At 34.1% G+C, this 24,313-nt stretch overlaps 1 protein-coding gene across 1 annotated transcript in view; it reads left to right on the top strand.

Annotated features, from left to right (window-relative positions):
- The window catches only part of HLCS (holocarboxylase synthetase), a 116,118-nt gene that overhangs the window by 24,401 nt on the left and 67,404 nt on the right, over positions 1 to 24,313 (top strand). Inside the window, exon 6 of the mRNA XM_003202932.5 lies at positions 12,450 to 12,721. Within this exon, the coding sequence (XP_003202980.2) occupies positions 12,450 to 12,721 (272 nt within the window). The remainder of the gene's footprint in view (positions 1 to 12,449; positions 12,722 to 24,313) is intronic.

Below are 24,313 nucleotides of genomic sequence, written 5' to 3'. Positions count from 1 at the left end.
AAAACTCATACTAACCTGTATTATTACTCCACGTAAAAGGTTTCACACCTTGTCAGAACGTGTAACCTCAAGTAACTACTGTACTGCAGTCACTAAACCTTTCTAGTAGGGTATATTATAGCCCATACGCAGCAAGCATTTACTAATTAAATAAATTTACCAAGCTTTACCAGAAGGTTGTTTTTTTGTTTATTGTCTCCACTCCCCTATTCCCCTGCCCTCCTTCTTTGATGGCATTTCCTTACCAGGGTTAATACTACATTTTAATGGAGAAAGTCTGAAAAATGAATTATTTTTCAGGTGTGCTATTCAGTGGAGTCCTCAGGCAAGAGCCTGTTTCTGTGCATTGTGATTAGTTTGTATTAATAGTGGTTTCCTTAAGCTGTATTCAACATAGAATGTTATAATTTCTGTTAATGAATTTTACTTCAGGAAGCTTTATTTGACAGATTGTGTCTTCCCTCAACTGTTATAACAGTGATAGAAAATAAATATTCATAAACACGTAAGCAGACTTATACTCAGAGACAAGTCAAGGGAATCAAAAGTCCTTCAGAGTAAATAATGTGCCATTGTTGTAAATGCCTCTGAATGCCTGTATTTCCTTCCATTGATCATTTCTCTTACAGTGCCTCTTTCTCGAGTTTTTTCTTGTTTGCTTCTTTGAGCACCATGTTTCCCAAGTTGCTGTTAAAAAAGACCCCAAATATCAATCATGAGTTCTGATTTCCACTTCATTCTCTACGGTATGATAACTTCTGCATGTTGTTTTGGTCTGTTGGAGTAGAGCTAGTGGTGTGTATGACTTGATTAAAGTGAGCTCAGTCTTGGAGGGGCTGAAGGATTTGTCATCATAAATGTTCATCCTTATCCCCATGAGGGCTAAGTGTGATGTATGCCCGCCTTTAAGTGACAAATTGCATTTTGTTGGCTTTTTGCTGTTCTTCCCAGTTTACCTCTGATAATTGCAGGAATGCTTTCAGATGGCTGCTGAGGCTGGGGAGGCTGGTTCTGAGGCTAGTCTCAGAAGCTACCTGGATATCACAAACATTGTAGTTACAGAAGGATGAACTGTGTGCTTGGTTACTATTTTGGTATTTTTTCTCTGAGGATAAAGAAGTTACTTATTTCTTCTGAACAAGGTTTCAATCCTAGCAGAAGAATATGAGCGTTAGATATGAAAGAAGAACTGCTATGTGTTTAAAAACAAAAACAAAAAACAAAACGCATACCAACAAATATGCATGTAAAAGCAGTTTGTATTTACCACTTTTACAGCTAAACACTGCAATACGTGTGCACGAATACTGTATTTTTTACATAATTTTGAAGAATGTATGAATTTGTAAAGAAAAATGTGTGAATTTATAAGTTGAGTATTATTGAGACTTTCTTCTACCTAGATTTTATACTGCTATGTATGATGTATTTATAAAGCATGAAGCCTTGTTAGACATCTCTGAAAAAAAAAAAAAAGAGTTTATTATTATTATTATTATTATTATTATTATTATTATTATTATTTTAATTAATCCCATGCTGTCGTGCTCATGTTTTTTAGGATCCTGGATTAGGAAGGAGATCTTAGTTGCAATGAAATTCAGTAGTTGTTATTTTATTGCTCTTGTTTTCCCCTTAAAGTATATATACTATAAATAGCATGCTATGCGTATTCTTGCCTTTATAGCACATAATTCCCAAGAAAATCTACTTTCCTAGGATGCTTCTTTTATCATATTTTATTTATTTGTTTATTTATAAACTGTTATGCCAACCCAAATAAGTTTTAGGAAGAGAAGCAAAACATGCAATACGAATTGAACATTAGCTCTACAAGTTTAGAGCTGTAACTGTATTGTAATCTCTTTGAGTTGCAGTACATTTGAAAGTATGTTGTGGTCTCACCCCAATGCTTAATAAACATTTCTTTGCCTCAGCCCCCTCCTGCAGTTTTACAGAACTAGGATTTGCTTTTAAGAAGAGGCAAAACCTAGATGCAGCAGAAAGTTTGTCATTCAGGTCTAATGCGCATTTGCGGTACTCAGAAGAGAATCCTTGGCTCGTATGCTACTGTTTCATATTCATGAACACTAGACTCACATTTTATACACATAAATCTGCTGAAAGGCAAAGCAAACCCGATGGAAAACCTTAAACTAGGAATGGTGTATTATCAGTGCTAAGAAAAAATGTTTTCTTGGGTTTTATTTACTTGACTCATTCTACTATGGATTCCAAGCTTTTCAGCAAACAATTGTATCCTCAGTTAGAAAAAGAAAAAGTTTTGGTACCAAATAAAAATACTATTATGTGATAGCTGTTTAACAGAGCCAGTTTTACCAGCTGAATATATTGCATCTAATTTATTGCCCTATTAGCTGAGAACAAAATTCTTCTGTATTTTTTTTAGTCGATGCAGAATACTTTTGAGAGCAATTTAAAATAAATGCATGTAACATTTAGGGTTATACTGTAATTTATTCTTCTAAATGTGACTTTGATCCTATTTTAAAAACAGAACAAAATACGACTTGAGGCTAATATGCATAATGCTCAGATTTTAGTGCCAAAATGGAGTGTCTTTCCACTTCTGCATGGTTTCTCTGTACTTATTTTTAGCATGGTTGTACGTATGCTCAACATACTATACACTGTTTTTTGTTTTTTGTTTTTTTTTTTTAAAAAAAAGGAAACCAAAACAGTTTTGTTATGAAGTAGGTGTCACAAAGAAGTAAATGGGCAAAACATAATTTATCATGCCCTTTTTCTGGTAAGATAAATCAACACCTACTAGTCCTCTGATTTATCAGACCTTTCATTGCAATACTTGCTTTTGTGAAGTGTTATGTAGTGATGTTATGTCAAAGGTAGACCTTGTTCTTATTGATCCTTTACTCTCAAAGTCAACTTTATGGAATGTTGCAGCAAATGTGCCCCAATTACTGTGTTATATTCTGAAAGCAGTTCACATTACATACACTTTCATATGCAGTTTAATTTCTGAGATTAAACAGCTATGTACTACTAAATGAGATTTGCACTGTAATTTTTGGATTTTAAAGATAATTTTAAAAATTAATTATGGATGTTAGAAAATTATGCAAGATTTGAGGGTCTTTTGATGCATACGTTCGTTGTTTCTCTTTTTTTTGTGTGCATGTTTATGTGCTTAAATGTAGTACAATGATAGCATGCAATTACAATTTTGCTTGGCTTAAAACATGGCTAAATTCAATTCTCTAGTGGTTTTTGACAGAGTAGTGAATTCTAAGAGAGATTTTAACATCCAAATATGTGCTGTTGCATTCAGAAGTTTTTAAATAATATTTGAAACTGATTTGGCAAGTATTAGGAAAAGGATTTAGTACTTAAAGAGTTCAGTATGTCATCTTTCTTTGCTACCTGTATCATAAAATTTAGATTTTTTTTTTCATAGAATTGATGCTGAACCTCAATCTTTTTTTTTTTTTTTTTTTTCCCAACACAAAATATTGATGTTGCATTTGTAATATACTAGGGGAATACTAATCTTGTTGCTGTTGCATATGGATACTGAGCAAAGTTGTCATTCCATGTTAAGAAATGTTTTTAAAAAGTTTTAATAAAAATATTCTGAAATATTTTAACCTTAGAACACAAACTGAGTTTTAAGTAACTTCTGTTTTTATTGGAAACCTTCAACAGGTCTCAAAATCAGCACAAGCCAGAGTAAGTTAGTTCAACATTATAAAAGACTGCTTCATCAAATTAAGGAATTTTAGATTAAGTAGGCTTTTAGCCTTTTCAGAATGGAAAGTCATTTCCTTTCATATGTAATATGCTTTTCTCATATGTATGGATGACTACAGGTTTTGCTATTTTTGTTGTTTTTCCTGTTTTAAGATTTAAGTTCTGGATAACGTTTACCCTTTGACACAACCACTTTCTCTCAATAAACAGTTTGGTGATGAGAGCAGTTGCTGGGGAGATTGCTTCCAGACTGTTCTGTTGCAGCTGAGTAAAAAAGTAAAAGCCAGGGTGCACCTTACAGTGTTGTCCTCTTGGTTTTCCTGCTCTGTTTCTGTTTTGTTGAGGGTAGTGCAATGGGCCTCCTATAGTCAGTATTCTCTTGCAGCTGTGAAGGCTGTTACTTAGTGAGGATCCACGAAGGACAGTACTTTGATATCTATGCTGAGAGATCAAGATAAATGTTTTCTCTTGAGGATAACATGTATTCTCTCTTTTTTGTATCTCTAGCAAATTGTTCCATGCTTTTTTGTAAATTTTAAATACCTTTTTGCATACAACACTATCGAATGTTGTGACTGCCTTGTTTCTATATTTCTTTGCATGCAGGAACGTCAGTATCTGCCTTCTAGCAGTTAACATCTAGAAGCATCACTGTGTTAAAAACCAGAAATGCCAATGTAGGGAACCTGAAATGTTGATTTCTTATTATATTGTTTCTAGCCTTATCAATAGTGTTCTCTTCTATACAGAAGGTAACATCTGATATGTTTTTGTTAGTTGGTAAATTCTGAGCTAGACCTGAAGCCCATTCTTAGTATTTACTGCTGCACATCGAGCAAATTAATTTTCTGTCCACATGTAGTGATCTTTTAGGCTAAATTTAGTTTTGGATTCAAATTTAGGCACAGCTTTATGAGCATTTGTCAAACATACAGGCTAAGAATGGGGTCAAAATCAAAATGAGTTCTTGTTCAAAGCAGTGCAACTGTGATTTAAAAAAAAAGTGTTCCTTAAAAGACTTGCACAACTCGAAGCATTTTGTTAAGTCTTCATCTGTCTTGGACTAGGTGTTCCACGCTTCAGTACCTGACTGCTTCTACTCCTTGTGCTGCTGAGATAATATACTGTGTATATGCATTCCTTCTACAAAGTAATAATCACTTTTTGAAGCACAGAGAATAGTGGAAAAGACAAAATTTCTTATTTTTCTTTGGTTTTTCTTTGGAGATGATGACATTTTTCTGTGCCTCTTCAAAGTATATAGCGAAGTAAAGTGACTACCCCCAACCACTAGAAACTCCTAAAAATCCTGTTGGTTGTGAATTATAAAGTTACCAACCCCTGGCATCTTTCTGAATGCCCTTCCAAATTTTACAAAATGGACTCATGTTTTACACAGTATCTGGATTTAGGAAATATGAAAAGATTACTAATAAACTGAAGCACATTTCCTTGCTAAGTAGTATCCTGAGAAAGCATAGCAATATCATTCAGGTAACTACAGAAGTCCATGAGAATATGAAACGAGAAGGCACCTTGACACTACCATAAAATCTTTATGAAGTTATTCAGGGATGGGAGAAGGAGGACATGGAGAACTGGGGATTTCTATTTTTAAAATTTTATGTTATGAACTAAGCATGGAACTGCAAAAATAATGGTCCTCTACCTGCTGGAGAGACTAAAGTGAACAGATTCTCCCCTGATTTGGCCTATATTATTGAACCCATTGTAAATTATGTTTTCCAATTTAAAAATGCTAAACAAATGAAAATGTTAGAAGTAATTTGGAGATGGATTAAAATCAGCCAGCGTGGCAGTGGTTGGAAACAGCCTAGCTTGTTCCATTTTTATCTATTCTCTTGAACAAGGACTGAACTTTGTAGTGAATTATGAGCAGTTAGTATCAGGAGGCATGTTTTACATGTACTTTCTGAAAATTGATTCAATTGAGTACTTCATATATTTCAAATCAGATTTTGAATGTTTGTATTCTAAATACCCTTTGTGCTTTGCAGTTCTGTTTATTCTTTTTGTTTCTGCTATTACAAAATCTATCATCAAGCTCAAACCTACTTAAATGTGAAAGAGCAACTATTCAGGACGCCAAGTGTTGACATGTAGTTTAGTAACATTTATTAAGTATTAATGACATCTGACAGTCTAATGAAATATCACAGCCCGATTGTCTGATTGGGGAGAGAGTGAGAGGCAGACTGGCTTTGGCACACAAATACTAATCTGCTATTTACAGCTTTCCCAAGTCCTGGTGAACAAGTGGAAGATATTTGCTATGGTTTAATTGTCAGTGCTGCTGGGTGGGAAGAGTGCCCCTTCTCTCATCTTTGTGAGTGTTTACAGCAGACCAGTTCTTGGTCCTCTTTCGGTTCCTCTGTCTAGGCCATGATCACTAAGATATTATCTTTTTCTTTCCCTGTCTGAGCTATCAAGAAGTTATTATTTCTTTAGTCATTCTTTCCCTAAATATAGATGAAGAAAGATAAAGTAATACCTTCCAGTGGGTGGATGTGATGCTAAATTTAGTATCCACAAACTGTCTTACAAAACTTCAGTAAAAGGTAATATGTACATACCGGGGTATAAAAGCAATAAGGATATTACATATATCACGTTCTGCATCAACAGTTTATGTACAGTAGATTTTTTTGGTGCAATTTGATATGTTTATTTTTAACATTTTTCTCTATCAACTAAGTACAAGCATGATTTTAACATGGGTTTATGGTTGCATTATGAAACTGTCATCTGCTTCAGATCTCAACATATGCCATTATTACAGGAAGTAAAAACATAGCCAACATCAGAAAAGCATTTTTTTTTGTGCCTCATTAGTCAGAAATATCTGCCAAAACCTTGCCCTCTTGTGCTAATGACTGACTTTTCCTACTGCTGGCCTCCTAAGTTGCTGGCATTATGGGCTGAGGTTGCCACTGTAGGTGTGCTTTTCACTGGCGCCAGCCTACTGCTTACTACCACGTTGGACTTGAGTTTGTTTCTATTGGATTCTAGAGATGCTATGGAAGCTCTCCAGTGGCTAGTTTAACACCAGTTTAACACCTTTAAACTTATATGCCTGCTAAGCAGAGCTGTATAATACAAGGAAGATATACTTTTTGTGTATATATATGTGTGTTTATTTTTATATTCTAAATTGGAAATCAGATTCCAAATGCTGTGCACTTTATGAAAATGTGTTCTTTTCCATCAGTGTTGTTATAGAAGAATTCATATGAAATGTGTATGTATTTAAGATCATATCTGAAGCAAGTAATGCTTCATTTCATTCATTTGAAAACAGCCAATTTGGAAAAACAGCAAGTTAGCCATGTGAAGGTGTTATTCCCATTAAATTACTTATGCTTAAAACGGGCTATTCATGTTCTTCTCTAAAAGATTGGCACTTTATGCCCGTGCAGTATTAATTTCCTTGGAGATAGTAAACAGACAAGCTTATGTGATTTAATCAGTTTATCAATTAATAATTCATCAATCAGTGCATCAACTGCAAAGCTTTTAAAAATACATTAAGGCAAAAATAGAGGCAGATCATTGGAAGTTAGTAGATTTTAGGAAAAGGAAGGAGAAAAATAGTTAAAAGTCCCAGGTGAAGCGTTAACTTCAGAACATTTCTGAAGTTGAATGTTTCCACTCTAGAAAATGAAAACTTGGCCATTCTTAACACAACACACAATAGCTTAAATAGTTTATTATGCTGGAGTCACAATATTGTGTCACAGGTAGAGCATCGCTGGTTAAATTTGTCTGATTTTTCCACCCAAGAAAGTAGAGTGCTAAGTGATGTATAATGTTTGTTCATTTTATGGCATTTTATTTTTAGCTTTCATTCAGTTTCGCCTTCATGTTTTTAATAAAAACCAAATGAATTTAGGCTGTGACTGAAGCTTTGTTTCAACAAAGAATTCCATTGATACAGAATTTAAGATTTATTGTCAAAAAGTTTGGTAGAGAAAAGACCAGCTCCCAAATATGCCCAGTGTGTGCAGGGGGGATGATGCGTATATGTGTCTGTCTATGTACATATTTATATAAGTAAGTAAGGAAATGCATAGAATGAAATGTATAAATATAAGATTAAAACCTTGGAACTGGGATTATTTTTTACCATTTAAATTGAAAGTTTATGTGCTTTGTGTATAAGTCTCATTAGCTGATATAGCCCAGGTGCAAATAAAATCATCAGGAACTATAATTTTCTGCTATTTTATACTACAACAGAGAAGGGTGAATGTGCAGCTGTTTTTTTTTTGTTTGTTTGTTTGTTCTTTTAATCTGCTGTCTGCCTCATTTCTTCTTACTGTTCGATCTCAACTGCTAAGTAAGCATTAGGAGAAAGGGAAGCTAATGATTACAGAAAAAGATTTTTAAACAGCAAAAGAGTACTGTTGTATAGCAGTTCCTTCACACACCTGACCAAACTCTTAAAATCATAGAAAGCAAATGTTAAATGATTTAAAAAATAGAGCTTTTACTCTTCCTTCTTAATGTTGCAATTACCATTTATACTTTAGTTCAATAACTTACAATGCCAGACCTCCAACCGTTGATGCAGTGAACCCAATAAAATTCTCTGCTGGTGAAGGAGCATACAAAGCATGCAGTGGCTTTACTCTATTTCTATGGATTTTGTGAATTGCCATCCACTCTATTTCCCTATCTGCTTCAGAACAACTTTTCATTTCATGACATTTTCAGTTTGACAGTCAAAACTCAGCTTGTTCGTACATTTGTCCCTCAGTACCAGGTCAGTGAGGCTGTCACCACTTTGAAATGCTGCTTCTTTCCATGCCCATGTCCTTTGGAATTCAGGTTTCACTTTGGAGTGCATGGGAAAAACTTGTTAGTGAGAGCTGGTGAGTGGTTCCTGTTAGTATAGTGCTTTTCTGCTTTTAATAATTGTTTTTTACAATGCATTGAAAACATATTGTGCTTTTGTCATTTGAAATATGACTAGAAAATTTTTCTTGTTATAGATGTAAAGTTCATAGTTGAGACTAACTGTGAAAAGCTGATTTAACCTCTTTCCATCTGGTCATTCCGCTGAGATGTCAAATTTCATTCTTCGTTTAAGAAAGAAAATGGCAGTATCATTTGTTTAAAGAATGTACATAGCAAATTGATTTGAAAATAGAACAGTTTCAGACACAGGGAATTAAACTTGCCTTGACTTTTATTCTCCTGCCAAAAATGATGCAATAATGATGGATAACAATTTTAAATGTATTTATGTCATCCTAAAAGATGTAGTTTCTCTATTTATTAAGTACATTGCTAATAATTTGCATAGTAGTGATTTTAGCATGATTGTATTTGTATGTAGCTGCAGATGCTGTGAGTGCCTGGATACGTGACAGCTACAGCTTTTTTTGCATGCATACTCATATAAGGTTTGTATCTGTGTGCTTCAGGATCTTGATAATGAGCTGTAGGTCAGAGTAAGCAGTGGCCAGGATCTCTGGTATTCCCTTACCTTGTGTCTCTGTTGAGTGCCTTGCTTGACACACCTGATGTGGTCCCAGGGGTACATAGGGCCAGGCAGTGTTTGGAACCAACACTTACTTTTAAGTGGCCACCAGAGGTTGCTGCAGAACGATGTACACAGCTGGGAATAGGTTTGCTTTCTGCCTACATCCCGTAAATGGTGTTAGGTTCCTCGTTTTGAATTCAAAGCTGAATCCTGACCTTAGCAACAAATTGCACAGTTCTGGTTCTGACGTGATTGTTTTTTTCCAATGGAGTTGAAGCAAAGGTTAGCCCTGACTCCTTGTATATGTTTATGTCATTACATAAAAATTTATTTCTCTGTGTGCCAGTTTAATAGTGGGGACCAAAAACATTGGTTCAGCATCTGTGTTTCTATAGCTGACTATATGAAGAAATTTCTTAGGATGAAAATTAATTTTTCTACTGTGGATTTGGGGTAGGGCTTGAAAGTTTGCTTGCTAAAAATGTAAAAATGTCTGTTGGTTTTATTTGTTAGCTTTAGAAAATTCTAAAAATGCTGGTTTTGATTACATAGTATTTGTGTTTATATTTTTCATCAATTCAGTAAGCATGTATACATTGTGGGAAACATTTTCTTCACAATTACACGAATGTAACAAATCTTACATGTCTCAATATGCATAAGAAGCAAGGAGATGAAATCAAGAAGTGTGGGAGGAAAGATCACTTGAAAGAATATGCTCAAGAGGATAAATGTTAGGAACTGTGTGGCTTATATGTAATAATGTAACCTCACACATGAATATATGCTATTTCAGGTTTTTCTGAGACTATGTTGAGGCAAAAGTACACGGGTCTTATTGATGCGTAGTTTCAAACACTTTTATTGTTTGCTTGGAATGTAACAACACTTTAAGCACCCTTACTTCATAACTTAATGTCTGTTTCTGTGAGTCTGTAAATCCATCTTTATGTGCGTTAAAATGATGATTTTGTGCCTAGGAATTGCATCCAGGCAATCATGCTAAATGAAATTCTGTGTTCAGAAAGCAACAGGAAAATGCACTGCCAGATGAAGCACAGTTTCCTTACGCTCCCTCACAAAAATTACAGCTGTATTATTTTCTAAATATCAGCTGCAGCTAGTAAGTTACTGTGTGTGTAAAACGAGAAGAACAGTTTGAAAAGAGTTTAGCGGCAGTTTGCCCAGCCTATGGTATTAGTGAGTGAAGATACAAGTCGTTCATGCAGATCAAATCAAAGAAGTGTTCATTAAAGCATTTATGCTACATCGTGTATGATGTAAAAAGTGAAGAAAATATCTAAAACTTATTTTATCCAAGTTAAATGAACTTTAGAAAATGGAGAAATGAGAGATAGTTTATCTGTAACTAAAACGTAGCTAGAGCTACTCTTAGTCTTACCTTATTAGCTAGCTCTTGATTGCATTTAGAAAAGGAATGTTCATTTCTTTTCATTTCTTCATGTTATGCTTAGTTATCCTTACTATAGGATTGCAAAACAGTAAGTCGGCTGACGTTCTCCTTCCAAAAATGCCACACCAGAAGCAGTGTCCATGTGAAACTTGAGAAAGTGTAGTGTCGAGGATGGAAAATCCATAGAAAGGTGTTAGAAACAGAACCACTTTTCTCATTCCTTTTTAAGATACAACAGTGGGATTTGGAAAATTGGGGTAATTCCTTGGATAGATAACTATTTATAGGAAGCTTGCTTTTAATTGCAGTTTGTAGGTTTTAAAGAGTGGGACTGGAGCTCAGGGGCATCTTTTTCAAAAGCAATAGAGCTAGACTTCAGAACTAGCTTAGAAAACCCACAGCACTGCGGTTCCCAGATACTACCATAGTGAGAAGTAGAGGCACATAGAAACTATGCATCTAAGAGAAGATTTTGAATTAAAAGTCGAATGTCTTAGAAAATTTGAAAGTAAGAATTACTGAAATGTTACTTTGGGTAGAATAGAATACACATTTTTTTGTGGTTTTCATTTATCATCTTCTGAAAGTGAGAATACAGTTACGAGGGCCACATTTTAAATTTTGCTCCCAGGTCCAATTTTGATGGTTGTGCTCATGTTTTAGTATTCTGAGTAATCATTTGTCCATACATTTCAGTATCTTGTTATGTTTCCTATATTTCTGCCTCACTATGCTATATATAAATATAAATAAATGTATATATATGTGTGTGTATGTATATATATATATGTGTGTGTGTGTGTGTCTACACACATAAAATATACATCACCTTAATCAGTGAATAAATAGCTTTTACTGGTTTGCATTCAATAGATTATGTATTAGCTTATTATTTTTTTTACTATTAGTACTATTAGCTCAATTTTATTTATTTATTTATTTATTTATTTATTTAATTAGCTTCCATCTAATTCAGTTTAAATTTTTATTTGTGAAAATGTACATGTGAGAAAGAGACGACACTGTCTCTAGGGGAAGCAGAGCTCTTAAAAATGTAAACTATATACTTTGCAAAAAGAAGTCGCAGCATGCGTTTTTGTGGACTGTTAACTCTTAACAGCTTCTATGGGAAAGGTAAACTTTTCATGCCAAATGTCCTAAACTCATATTAGATATCTCCAGAAAGAGGGCATCGCCAGACAGATAATGATTGCACTTATTCATTTCTTCATTTCTCATTCAGTAAAATGTATTTCTAAATAACCTAAAATAAAGGTGAAATAAATGTTTTGGTATGTATATATATAAAATTATATGAATATACAGCAAATTTATACTTCCTATTTAAAATACCTTGCAAAGAAATGTCACAGCCAATGACATAGCTAGAAGACAAGGGAGCAAGCAAACATACATATGTTTTGTACACTGGTATAAACATTTCTTAGTTGTGTGCTTCTTTGTGTTACACACTTCTGCTTTAGCTGGCTACTTAACAGCCACACTGGTGTAAGGTAATAGTTGTGAAGTTTCTGTTAAGCTGATGGTCACAGCCTCTCTTACACAGAAAAATTAAGCCTTAACCTGCAATTGAGCAAGGCCTCAAGTTTAGGAAGACTGTACCAACTAGTCAGGAGAGGCCAGAGTAGGACGAGTGATGGAAGCTGATCTTCAAAGAGGAAATAGAGTCCTATTTTGGAATAGGAGGTGATTATGTGAATGTTCTCAGAAGAATGTTTATATATCTTCCTATATTCTGGTCTGTATTTCTTGGTCTTATTTTATTTCCCTTGCCCACAGGAAATCCATCTTACATTTTTGAAATGGCTTGAGGAGAATGTAAATGCTGAAGGATTAATAGAATCCAGCAAAGTGTCTCTTAAATTTGTTTCATCTTGTGAATCGAAAATGGAAATAACTCCATCTCTTATGTCAGTCGTCACCAAGATGGGAAACTTCTCATCAGAACATTTCAGCCTGGAGACATATCAGCAGAATCTACGAACAAAGAAACTTGGAAAGATTGTTTTATTTACTGAAGTTACCACCACAACAATGAATCTTCTGGACGGGTAAGACAGTGATCCAGACCATCTTGAGTAAGCTTTCTGATCTGGAGTGTGCAATTATAGTTATACAGTTTTCAGAAAGAAGCATTTTTCTCTTTTTTTAATTGGTCACCTACAAGATACCCAAAGTCAAAGCAGCTGATTGTATTTCAGATAGGATGTAAAAGAGAATTTTGTGTTCACAGAATATTAACTGATAGTGTATAAAAAGCTAAGCTATAAAGGTTGGGAAGGCTTAGCGTGACAGCTTTTTACTTATTGGTCACCTTAATTGTTACTCCTCTTGAAAATCATTAAAACTATCATAGTAATGTTTAAGGTAGTAAGTATCCACATCTAGGACATTACATACATTTTCCAGTGCAAGTTATTTTCTAAGCTAGTTATTTAACAAAAGTAATACCAAATAGATTGGGGCATTAGTTTTAACATTGCTGATTCTTCATTCTGTTTAATATCGTTTTGCTCAATATTCCACTAAAATGTTCTTTGGTACTTGGTGGTTTGTTTGTTCACTTGTTTTAAACCTTTGAGAAGTCGTTGCTCTTCAGAACAGATTTTTCTGTATGTTTCTAGCTGTACCTATAACTCTTCTTGATAGCCACTTTTGAGTATCAATATTCATTCACTTACAGAAATTGCAGGTGAATTTTACTGTTGAAAATAATTTCAGTAATTTTGATCTGGATTTTTCTATGAACATAATCAGATAAACGACCTTGAATATTATTGTATCTGGTTAATTAACTAGTAATAATAGCTTTACTTGGAATCAAACATAAACTTCAAAACCAAACTATTTTGTGTATGTGCGTATGTACACATGTTCATAAGTTAAAGAATGTTGCTGTCCAATTTTGCCACAACCCTTTTCCCAGATGTACATCTTGGTCCTGCAGCTGATTTTATGAGAGCTTTTGGGCATAGGCAGGCTTTCTTTTTCAGTAGTGCCCGAAACGGAAAAAGGGCTTTTTAATTGAAACATTTGTAGTATTCATTTCTTTTCATTCAAGCCCATTGGATTGAAAGAAGACTTATTGGGAAGAAACAGTAGGAGTGATAACTTAATATGTCAGCACCTTTAGTCATTGACAGTTGTTTTTGGTGGTTCTCAGTATCAGTATCTACACGTCTCAGTAAGATGAAGCGTACTATTAGGAATTTGTGAGTTTATTTAGATATCACAAACTAAATATAATTACGCCTGGTTATTTTAATTATTACATCCAGTAGTCAAGGGAGCTGAGTGAAGTGGTCTTGGTTTTTTAGTGAACCTGGAACCTTTTATCTCTAAAGTGATGTCACAGCAGGGTATTCAATTCTCAGATTTTTTTCTTACTAAGTAGTGCAAAAGTAATGAAGTGACTCTTCAAGATTTTCCCCCTTGTGATGCAACTCAAGTAGCTGGTTTTCAGTCTGTAAACCAGATGTAAACCAGATCTGTCTCTCAGGTGAGAAGATGGTCCTACTTGGCTTATAGTTTGGGAAATAAAATTTCTTATAGTAAGCCTTTTAATTCAAAATGTTTGTCTTAAGTATTGTGGTTGATGTTATTGTAAATACACTGTTGCCAATGGATGAAAGAATAATAATGTGATGTCATTCGTAGTTCAGCAAAATATCTTGAGACTTCATAAAGAGTATCAATGCATAAACTGCTAGAAATTGATGCAATTATCTATTAGATCTTTTTCACAGATGAAAAGTATGTCAGTTTATACTGTGCTTCCATAAGAACCAATATGGATGCATTAGGATATATAGTATGCCACTTTTTTCTGCTTGCCAGTTCTAAGTGAAAGGAAAATATGTACTGGGAGAAAGAGTTGCTTTGCTTATACACACACAAAAAATTACCTGTTTGTCATTTGTAAGTATACGTTGTATGTATATGTACATATATGTAACCAAATATTGCAATAAGCAAAATAGCCAAAGTTTGCGATGACTGAAAATATGACTCAGATACCTCAGTAACTTATTCCATTGGATTAGCAGCAAATTTATTTAGTAAATTATTTAGTAAATTATAAATGAATGTAGCATTTAGCTTCTGTGGCTTTAGATTTTCTTATATCCCTCCCACAAACTGAATTGCAAAGTTTTGCCTACCTTCCTTTTCATTTCCCCAAACCTTCATACCCCCAAAAAATTAAGACATCGAGAGAGAAAGTGGGCTGGAACTAATTTAATGGCTGAGTGACCTCACAGTAGAGAAACAGCCGGAGCCTAATAGGGGTCTTTGTCTACATTTCCACCCTGGCTGGTAACGTGCCAGTCAAAAGTCAAGCAAGAGGAACAGGTGGAAGCTATTAGACCTGTCATAAAGTTTGAAAAATTGATTCTGGAGTCTAAGTGAATAGATTGAACTTGACAGTGTTGTCCTAAAGATTCTAAGGGAAAATTCTGTAGTTTAATCTGGAATCCCTTGATTGTTCATTAGCTCTCCAGATGGCATGTCTTAACATTTTGCATATTAACATACATTCTTTATTGTCATTGGCATATGTTTATATGTCCTAAGGTAACAAGCAAAGTGTGAATTCACCTGTAAGTATCTAAAATTAAGTGAATTAGTCTAATTGCAAAACAAAGATTTGCTTAAATATCATATAGTTTTAAATAATGAAAATTGTCTCAATGTTTTCAAGTTAAAAGCTAAAGTGAATTGTATGAGTCTATTTCTAAAAGCATTTCAACTTCTGTTTCCTAAACTGGAATTTAAAATCCTTACCAAAGGTAGGATCTCCTGTCTTTTTTTTTTTTTCTTTAAAGGGTTATTCTTTCTGCAAGTCAGAGAGGAATTTATTTCAGAAGCCTTGTGTATTTATTCAAATATATTTATCCCAGTGCCACCTGACCAATTTAACCTTTCCAGAAGTAGTTCCACATTCGGTGTCTTTTCAGAGAATGGATGAAATTGTATGATTTACAGTGAAACATTATTTTTAAAGATACATCTGCTGTAGTGGTACAAGTACTGGATTGTGGAGATGCACTTAATAGGCTTGCAAGACCTGAGGTTGATAAATGAGTGTTTATTTCTACTACACTTAAATTGACTGGAATGGTTTCTTGACTGTTTCATTAAAAATAAATAAATTAGATATTCAGTTTTATTCTTTACTGGCACCTATTATCTTGTTTCAGTACTTTATTTGGCAGAAGTTGTGATTCAAACATTACCAAGTGAGCATATGATATACTGTACATAAAATTACATTGTGGAATCTTTCCCCAGTATTTAAGAGTGAAGGCAGCTTTCATTGCGCCATTGTTAGGAAAAGTTTGATACAACAATGGTGTGTTTCAATTAAAATGAAATGTGGGAGAAAATTACTCTCATAAATGCTGAATAGGATATTTAAATAAAATGTCAGTTTAAAATAAACAATTTCCAAACAGTTAAAATCTTTGCCAAAGAAAGTCCTTTGTGTTTTTAGTGGCTGTTTAGTTTTTCTTTATAGTTTTCAAGATTCATTGTACTACAGCTCTAATTTCAGAAAGCATGCATTAGGACTCAAAATTTATGTTAAAACTCACTCATGTGCTGCTCAAGCAGATTAGTGAAAAGTAAAAACTGATTATATCTGAATGAAATTGGAATGCCAGTTCAGAGGTACAGATGAGTTGAGATTGACAAACTGTATTTTGTACCTAGTGGGTTTTTGTTTTTTTTTTTCCCCACATCCTTGTAATATTTTACTCTATGTAAACAAAGCAGACACCTGTTTAGTCATTTAATGCACCTCCATGATCTCTTAAATTCTCTGTTTAAACCATATTTTATATGAAATAAATTAAAAAATTAAAATCAGATGAGGGGTTGGGGTTGGTTTGAAAAGTGGTTTGAAGACAGAAACTTGGAATTAACACAGCACACACAAAATATGCCATATAGTCACAGTGTGTGTATTCATCATCAGACATGTCTGTCTAAAACCTCTCAGGTATTTGCATCAGAATTCCATGATGACTGGATGACAAGCACAAACTGTTGCTCTTGCAGCTATTGACTCAACTTGATTGGCCATTTTCTTTAAATCTCTGGAAATTGTTTACTGCTTCTAGTGATACCTTAGCAAGCCATGTCTCATAACGTAGGCTCAGCTGAGTGGAGGAAGCAGTTGTGCTGTATGGTCAAAACCAGTTGCAAGAAGGCTGGTTTTCACAATATTTGCAAATAGAAATTTTGCTTTTGCTCACATGAAGATGCATGGGTAGTTGGATTACAAAGTCTTCAAAGAGTAATCTTTTTTAGTGTGATTCTAGTACATCAATAGTCTTCTGTAGATACATATCTTATCACCAATATTAACACTTTGTAAAAATTACCACCCTATGTTCTACATCTTTCCCCCTGAAAAGTGCATGTTAAGAGTAGAAAATGCAATGGTGGCAAGGAGGGATTCCTTTGTCTGAGGAAATAGGCATTGCTGTTGGATATTTTGAAAATTTATGCTGATAAATTGGTCAATTGTTCTTAAATGTATTTTCTACGTAATCATTAATACAGATAGATAAAATAAATATTTTATCATTTTGGATAACCAGTTCTTCCTTATGTAGAGAGATCTCAAAATAGCATATGTCACTTTTAAAACCTAAGATTCTTTGTTGTTTTTTTGTTTGTTTGTTTCTTGAGCTGTACTGGGGGAGAGGAATGCTTGATAAATACCTAACCTGAAAACTGAAGTTAGATACTAGTGACTGGAGATCTGCTCTTTAATGAATTTCACTCTTTTTTTATCTACATCTCTCCCATTCAAATTAGCCTTGATCCAGTACCATGTTCTTTTATCAGTGTGGTTACTAATTTTTAAATTTGTTTACTTTCTTTTTAGGACTGAATTTGCAACAGGATTTTTATTCTCAAAAGAAAAAATGTTGGTGTACTGGAATAGCTGCTTCCATGCTTGTTTTCCTTGAGGATATATATATTTTTTTCTGTTGTCGCCATTTTGTGCCTCTCTTTGGTGCTAGAGGATAGCTCAAGTAGCAGAATGTTTACTTCCCTTGAACCAAATTAATTTCAACAGTAACTTTTACTAATTCAGGTTTAAAACGTATATTATTTCCTTCCATATTCTTCTGTTCACTTATTGGTACTGTTTTGCGTCATCCTATGTTAGAGAAAGCTGTCCTTCGCCCTGATAACAAAAGATCATACAGGAATTTTTGTAAGGCAGCCAAGAGTCTGTTCCCTTCCTTGCCTGTGAGGAATTCGGAAGTTTTTGGCGCTGATTTGGTTCTGTGCCATTCCCAGACTCTTCCTTGAGATACCATTTTTCATTACATGCTTGCTGAAAGACTTCTGTATTAGGATTTGTCAGCTCCTTTGAGTCAATTTTCCTTGCCTTTCTTTCCACCTGTTGTGAATGATTCGTAAGGGCACTGAACAATTAGGTCCCTATTTTCTTGTCACGCACCTTGTGTATCTGATTTTCCATGGAATTGAAGACAAAATATGTTCCTTTTAATTTTTTTTATTATGTAAAATTAGTAGATTTTCTTCCTGTTAATGAAGTGGGCCCCCTTCTTGCATGGTTTCTGTCAGTGTAGGGGGAGGTTTGACATTCCTAAAGGGGATTGAATTATAAAAAAGAATACCCGTTTTGCAGAGCAATTAACCCACATGGAACTCTTACAGTATATTGCATTATCCCACTGCTGGAAGTTCCTAAACAATTTGTATTGTGATATGAATACTTACTTATCCTTGGGATGCCCATCATTTGTTAAATATGAGAGGTAACCTTACAAAACTGCTCAGTTAAAGTGATAGCTAGAGAATGGAAAAGAAAGGATTTGAAGAATATCTTCCTGTTTTGTTTTACATGGTGCTGTCTTTGTGCACACATTTTAAAACAAACTTTTCAAATTAAGATGAAAAAACTTGAATGCTGAAATTAAAAATCACACTTCTTTGAAAAACAGGATTGCCTTGAGAAAGTGTTGTATTTTACAGTACAATATATGTAATATAACAGAATACAATATGTGATATATTCTTAAATTATTTTTATTAATTTGCTAACTTTGCGACTGCCAATTCAACCTTTTAATTTTAAATTTTATTTAGTAGGAAAACTGTTGCTTAAGATGAAACTGTCTAGAAGCACTTGTGCATTACTGCTTGCACCTCATTGAGAAGGAGTATTAGGTTAGAAAATTGAGTTTTGATGGGAAGGCTTGAAATGTGTGGGTTATGGGTAATGACTCCTTTGAGAGAGGAGAAAGTAAAGAGATTTTTGTGCTTTTTCAATCATTTTGTATCATATTGTTAATCAAAACAGTCAATTCTGCAGTATCAGTGTGGACATGTAACAGATAAGGCTGTCATTCTTCACATGCTTTCTGTATACTTGGAAACCTGCCACCTTATTGCCATGTGTCCAAATTCAAAAAGGAATATCATCACTGAGGAAGTTTTGTGTTTATGGTAATAAGTAAGATGGACATAAATCAGTGTGATATGACCTGATGACTTAAAAAGGCGAGATAAGGCAAGAAGACTAAATACCTTGCTACCTGCCTCCATAGTTTACCTTCCTGAGGAGCTCAGAGCTTTGGTAACCAATGGCGCTACATTTATCTCCATGTCTCTTTACTATAATCATTAGACTAGTAGTAAATAAAAGATGATGCAGAAAAACATATCAGCTGTTAGGTATTTAGAAGCACTGGGAGGAGGATATGGAAGTGATGCGATAATGTGTGCTGTTACTCACAGATGCAGGTGAGGACACCTCAGTTTAGGAGCCAATAAGGATTCAGTTTGTCAAGACACTGCATGTTTCATACGCTGTAGATCTTCTAAAGTGATGTGCTGAAGATATGAAGATATTGCACATGCAAGTTCCGAACAGACTCCCGGTTTTATTCAGAAAATGGGAACTTGGAACTGGTTGGAAAAGTTGAACCTTGCATACTTTGCTTTGGCAACTCCTCTGGCCACTATAGTTGTTTTAAGGATTGCATAGGGCCTATTTCAGTCTTGGAAGTAGAATTACATTTGTCTAATTGTAGGAAGCTGATGGGAAGAATCCCTCTTATCAGCCTGAGACAGAAATGTGTTCTGTTTTGATAAAGTAAGTTTTGACTTTATCTGTTTTAATTGAAACTACAATGAAGATCTGAACTCTAAACTAAAATTAGATACAACCACACAAAATGTGAGTTACTCTGCAGAGAAGCCAGTTTCTCATTCTGACTCTACATGGAGAAGAATATAATCAAATTTCTTTGAAGCTTGAAATTAGGTCATGGCTTTCAGTTTCCATTTAGTACGTCTCCGTCTCTTTGCCCTTGCCAAAAAATCAAAAGGACAGAAGGTTTGGAATCATAATACTGTAGGAGCTAAGGTAAGATCTGATAGACTTAAGCATGACTGTTTTGAGGAATTTTAAACAGCACCTGTTCCAGTGCTGTTAAAAATAAACATACTGATTTTTTTATTATTATTATTCTTATGCTGCCAGTCAGAAGATAGTGATTTGGTTTCAAAATAATTCCCTGATTGTTTCCAGTGCCTAAACCTTTCAAAGCTTGCATAATTTCTACCTGAAGCAGTAAAATAAGAAAATTCCACAGAATCTGAATTCTTTTCTTAAATCCCACCGGCCTAATTTATTTTCACTTATACTCCTAGTTAAAATATTTTAAGAATCTGTTTGTATTCAAACGAACCCTTGCATTTATCACACCTCATATCATTGAGCCTAAAATGTCATGGCCTGTAGAATGGCGTGTAAAAACGGAGGTTCCCCCACTGCAGTTTTGTAATCCCCAGGATTGCTATAAAATACAGTACCTCGTGTTGCTTTCAAAAGAATTTACTGGCATTGTTCTTGTTGCTTAACAATTAAATGTGGATGAACTTCCAAATGTTTTTTTGTAAACTTGAACCAACCCTGTTTTTTTTACTGATGATGATGATACTATCTGACATTAAACAAGCAAACAAACAAAAATGTTAAAAAAAACATACGACAACAAAAAAAGAACGAAAACAAGTATTTTGAAAGTTTCTTAGCAAACACAACACTTTTATTGCATCTTACATTAAACAGCTGTGGAATACAACTGTAGGCTGTGTATAGACCTTTCTAGTTCATGCCTGAGAGGATCATTGATATATATATTCATAGAGGAATTAAATTGAGGGTAGTGAAAAGAAATCAAGAAGAGAAAGGAAAAAAAGTAGGGAGATGGAGGCTGAGATATAGGAAAGACAAAATAAATGTATGATATTCAAGGGAAACAAATGTGTCTTTACTGAATATTAATATTATATTAATAATAACATTAATATTAATAATATATCCCTAAGAAACCTTAAGGTAAAATAAGTAATATATAAAAAGGTTGCAATATAATTGGGAAAGAAATCTACACATTTTGAAGAGTGCTTAGCAAACCAATTATTTATGAGAAGTATAATATTCCATTTTTCTGGCACCTTATGTTCTGAAAGATATATTTTTTTAGTGCTTTAGTTTAGTTTTGTTGTTGTTGTTGTTCTGAAGTCCAAGAGGCAGGTTTTAACTCTACTTAAGCATGTGGTGATTACATTTCTAATTTTTTTTGTTTGTTTGGGAATTGTGAAGTATGAGGAGAGGACTTCATTTCTTTCAGGTGAAAAATAATTTTCTATACCGTTTTTAATGAATCTTCAAATGATGATGGTCTGATTTTCTTGTTTGTTTTTAGCTGCACTTTTAATCATATACTCTTTAAAATATAATCATCAGAAACATTTTTGAATACTTAATCAGAATCCTCAAAATTGCTTATATTTCACAGTTTTAAAAATGTGGCATTCAACATATTGTGTTGTATATTTTGGATCTCATGTAATTCATTAAATTATGTGCTTCATGACAGTAGGAAAGCTTCAAAATTTATTCTACCCAACTATAATTTTTCCATCCTTTACTATCTTTATTCAAATACTGGACTAGGCAGGCCCTAAAACTGATTGGTAAACTCAGATGGCCTGTGGCTTCATTTAAAACAAACAAACAAACAAACAGTGTTATTTTATATATTGTTGTATTTATCTTTCAGCTATAATATTTCATCCATGTAATCAATGGCTTAAACCTAAGACCTGATTTTCTCATATATCAAAACCATTTTGTCATACAAACAAGCTGCTACAGAACCAGTTCCCTTTTAATGTTGATTTTTGTATCTAGGAACTGAAGTTCAATTCACTTAGATTTCCACAGAGCAGTATGCTCTAGCCACACAGATGAAAATTGATTACAGAATATGCGATCATAGCTATTTCCTGGCATGCAATGCTCTTGAGCGTTTGGTGTGGGTTGTTTTTTTGTTTGTTTGTTTGTTTTTAATAATTTCTGATGAAAGAAGACGAGGAACTATTCTATTTAGCAGCCAAACATAGACTTCGTAGAACCAACAATGATATTATAAAATTGCTTTAATCTGAACTGTTGTTAATCTAAGCAGTTAATGTCTTTTGGGTGCACAAAAGACATGAAGACCGTACAGGTAAACTGATTCTACTTTCTAATCTGTGTTTGTGGAATCACAGAATGTCTTGAATTGGAAGGGAGCTCAAAGCCCACCCACCCCAACCCTTGCCATGAGCAGGGCTGTTCCCCACCAGCTCAGGCTGCTCAGGGCCCCATCCAACCTGGCCTTGAGCGCCTCCAGGGATGGGGCACCACAGCTTCTCTGGGCACTTGTGCTAGCACTGCAGTTTCCAGTAGTTTTCACACCAACTTCCAGCATTTTGCTTTGTCAGTAATTTTTGTTTATTTTCTAGTTTTTGTTCAATTTGGTATATGTTTGAGATAAAATGCAATTTACTTTTGCCACTAATTGATGAGTGCCTTTGTCATTAGTTAATAACTTTTTTTTTTTTTTTTTTTTTTTTTTTTTTTTTTAAGTAATTTAATGTTGAAACAAATCTGGTAGTTGCTGGCCGATAGGTAAGATAATGCTGGCCACATTCGGGAGAAAATTGGATTAGGAGAAGTCAATAGTATTTCATTTCTGTATGCAGATCTTGACCTGGTATATGATAGAAAAAAAAAAAAAAAAACACAAAGAAAACCCAAACACTTGTCTTGGTAAACTTCATTAAATGTAGCCTTTTGTGTACTCTTAGAACTCATCATTAATCTGTTTTTAATCTTGCATTTCTGAGCAGTTTGAAATTAGTAAGTTGTAATGGTTAAATACTAGAGAAAGAAAGAGCTTAAATCTCACTTCCTTTTGTCTGTGTCAGATCAGCTGACTTGAAATGTGTAAATGACATATATATCTGATGTATGTCATTAAGAGTTTTCATGCTTTCTCTATATTTTCTGTTATTTCTGCCAACTTATTATCCCTAAAACCAATGAATAATTTCTAAGGCTAGAGAATGGCTTCAAACTTCTGTTTTCATAGTGTGAATAAATAGTTGTGTCAAGTTTGAAATTCAGCATAATTTCATTACTTTTCTTTTTTTTAAATAACAATGGTAGTTAACAATAGTAGAACAATAGTTCAAGAAAGTGAAAGCCAAAAGGAAAGAATTAACTCATAAAATTAAACTATTTTCAGCTGCTGGTTACAGAAGCATCTTTCCTACAGTTTTATGCAGATATGGGAATAGGTGAGAAGAGATGGACGTAAATGTCTTTTGGGGAGGTCTGCAGGCATAGATATAGGTTGTTGTCTTATTTAATGGTAATTGCTTTTATTCTTCAGGACTCACCAGAAAATTCTACCAAGTATTTCTATAGATACTATCTAATAAACAGCACAGAACAACAGTTCACTATGAAGATTTTAGGTGCAATACAGTCAGAGTTTTTGGGTGTGGATGGAAGAAAAGGAGAAGAACAAGTAAACATGGAGTAAAATTGAAGACTTCATTTTATGAAGTCCAGATCAGTCAGTAAGTGGGTTCTGATAAATGTTGGCTGTAATATTATTCAGTCTGGGGGAAAGTCTGCTGCTCCATCATTAGCTCTTCAAGGAAGGTTTATGCTCCAGATTGTTCTGGTTTTGTTGTTGTTGTTTTGTTTTGTTTTGGGTTTTGTTTGTTTGTTTTTGTTTTCAGTATGGCATGAGTGCAGAAATTATGCTAGGCAGTTTCTGAGAGTACAGAAAACTGGAACATTAGGATTCTACCTGATAAATTGTTATTAATCTAATGTATCCATTAGAATTTTCAACATTCAGCAGTGATCAGAACAGATAATATATAGTCATTTGCAAGTTATTTTTTAACAGTGACTGAATAAAACTGTAGCCCAAAAACTCTAGCTAGTAACTATAGCCCTTCACATGTGAAGGAGATAAATATCCTACAGTCAGCAGAAGCTGTAATTGAAGATATTCATAACAATAGGATTAAATTGGTTTGGGGGTAGAAAACAGTAATTTGCGCTGATGCATTAGCTTAATAAACTGGTGTGCCAACAGTAGAGGTTAAGAAGGGTGAAAATGTTCTATTTTGATGTTTTGCCAAGTTAAGCAGAGAAATACTGTGAGCATGAACCAAGTGAAATGGAATGCTTTCTATTGGCTGAGGTTTTTCTTTGGGTTTCAAACTAGAAATCTCAGTGAATG

Source organism: Meleagris gallopavo, chromosome 1, assembly GCF_905368555.1.
Source record: "Meleagris gallopavo chromosome 1, MGAL_WU_HG_1.1, whole genome shotgun sequence".
Lineage (NCBI taxonomy): Eukaryota > Metazoa > Chordata > Aves > Galliformes > Phasianidae > Meleagris > Meleagris gallopavo.
Note: the sequence above shows the minus strand (reverse complement) of the source record. Positions and strands in the feature narration are given on the sequence as shown.